Below are 1,488 nucleotides of genomic sequence, written 5' to 3'. Positions count from 1 at the left end.
CATTTTAGTGAAAGTTTCATGCTTCAAGGCGTACGATACACTGCTCAAATTCTAAACGACCTGCTTCCATTGCCAAGATACCGGGCGCTCATATTATAAGGTAAGGTTATAAAACCACCTTTTAAGATCATCTTAGTGAAAGTTTCATATTCCTATCTCATATAATTTAAGAACAATGATGAATAAATCATTTTCGAGCAAAATTTAAATGGTTGGCTGAATATATTACCGCCGGAGAGACACGGCAGCAGAATTTAAATGACTGCGCGAAAGGGTTAAAATAGTATCCAAAACTATACTGAACACTTGCCCACTGCTTTAACAGATTGGCAAGGGTACAGAATAATTTTTATAATATCTTGGCTGTTCTCTATCAGGTCTGCAGTAAGAAACAAGAGGCATATGGGTTATAGATATATATGGACTAGTGTTTTATAGGGGTAAAGAATTTTAAATACTTTGTACAGAAGTACAATTATAACATATTATTGCTACATTTACCAATTACATGAATGAATTGGGTAGATGTGTGTATAGTAGAGCCCATGTCAACATAGTGCTTAAACAATAATACATTGTTACAAGACTTTTACTTACCATTTTGATAGGTAAAACTCATATAACTTGACAGGGCACCTCAAGGGGTTCTCTTCATTCTCCTGTTGTTCATAAACCTTCTTTTTCCTTGAATTTGCCTCTATAGAAGGTAGAATAAATAACAGCAACACCATAAGAATTCGTTATTCACTGTACTCTCTAAACAACAAACTAAAAAATATAAACTGGTCAGTCTACAAAACAGGGTCAACACAAAAAGGCCAAATAAACAGCCTTAAACATTGTGTAATACCACTGTCAAACAATGTTAAGCTTAGTTTAACAACACACTTCTTTTTGTTCTGTCACCATGTTATGGTTTAAGCCATTAAGTGTGGAATGCATGTGGATGACTGCTCACAATTTGTTCTTCCATCTCACGAATAATATGTGAACCACATGAATTCTGCTTGCATAATTGTTGGATCACATGGACTAGGAAGACAGAATCACAGGGGTCAAATGCTTATTGACTTTTGTGAAAGAAATGGACTGATTGTCACCAACACTTGGTTGAAGAAGCCAAAGAGAAGAATTTACACACGGAAGGCACCTGGGGATTGGAGGAGGCATCAGCTGGACTATATCCTTGTGAAACATCAATTCAGAAACAGTGTGAAGAATGTGAAAACGCTTCCTGGGGCAGATACTGACTGTGGCCACAACTAACTCGGTGCAATTGAAGGTGAAAGCGGAAATGCTGAAGCGCAGTGGAACAATATAAAAGAATGCATGTTAGATACTATCAGTGATTTGGTTGGTAAAGTTGAGAAGATAGCAAGAAAACCATGGGTTACACTGGAGATGATGAGTAAAATGGAGGAGCGAAGGAAATGGAAGAATGTCAACAATGAAGAAGGCAGGAGGAAATACAGGAGACTGAGGAATGAA

At 37.0% G+C, this 1,488-nt stretch overlaps 1 protein-coding gene across 3 annotated transcripts in view; it reads right to left on the bottom strand.

Moving 5' to 3' along the window:
* LOC111874044 (zinc finger MYM-type protein 3) overlaps positions 1 to 1,488 on the bottom strand; it is a 49,322-nt gene that overhangs the window by 2,645 nt on the left and 45,189 nt on the right. For all 3 annotated transcript variants that reach the window (XM_023869182.2, XM_023869184.2, XM_023869183.2), the window contains one exon: positions 598 to 697. In XM_023869182.2, the coding sequence (XP_023724950.1) occupies positions 598 to 697 (100 nt within the window). The remainder of the gene's footprint in view (positions 1 to 597; positions 698 to 1,488) is intronic.

Source organism: Cryptotermes secundus, unplaced genomic scaffold, assembly GCF_002891405.2.
Source record: "Cryptotermes secundus unplaced genomic scaffold, Csec_1.0 scaffold1801, whole genome shotgun sequence".
Classification (NCBI taxonomy): Eukaryota; Metazoa; Arthropoda; class Insecta; order Blattodea; family Kalotermitidae; genus Cryptotermes; species Cryptotermes secundus.
Note: the sequence above shows the minus strand (reverse complement) of the source record. Positions and strands in the feature narration are given on the sequence as shown.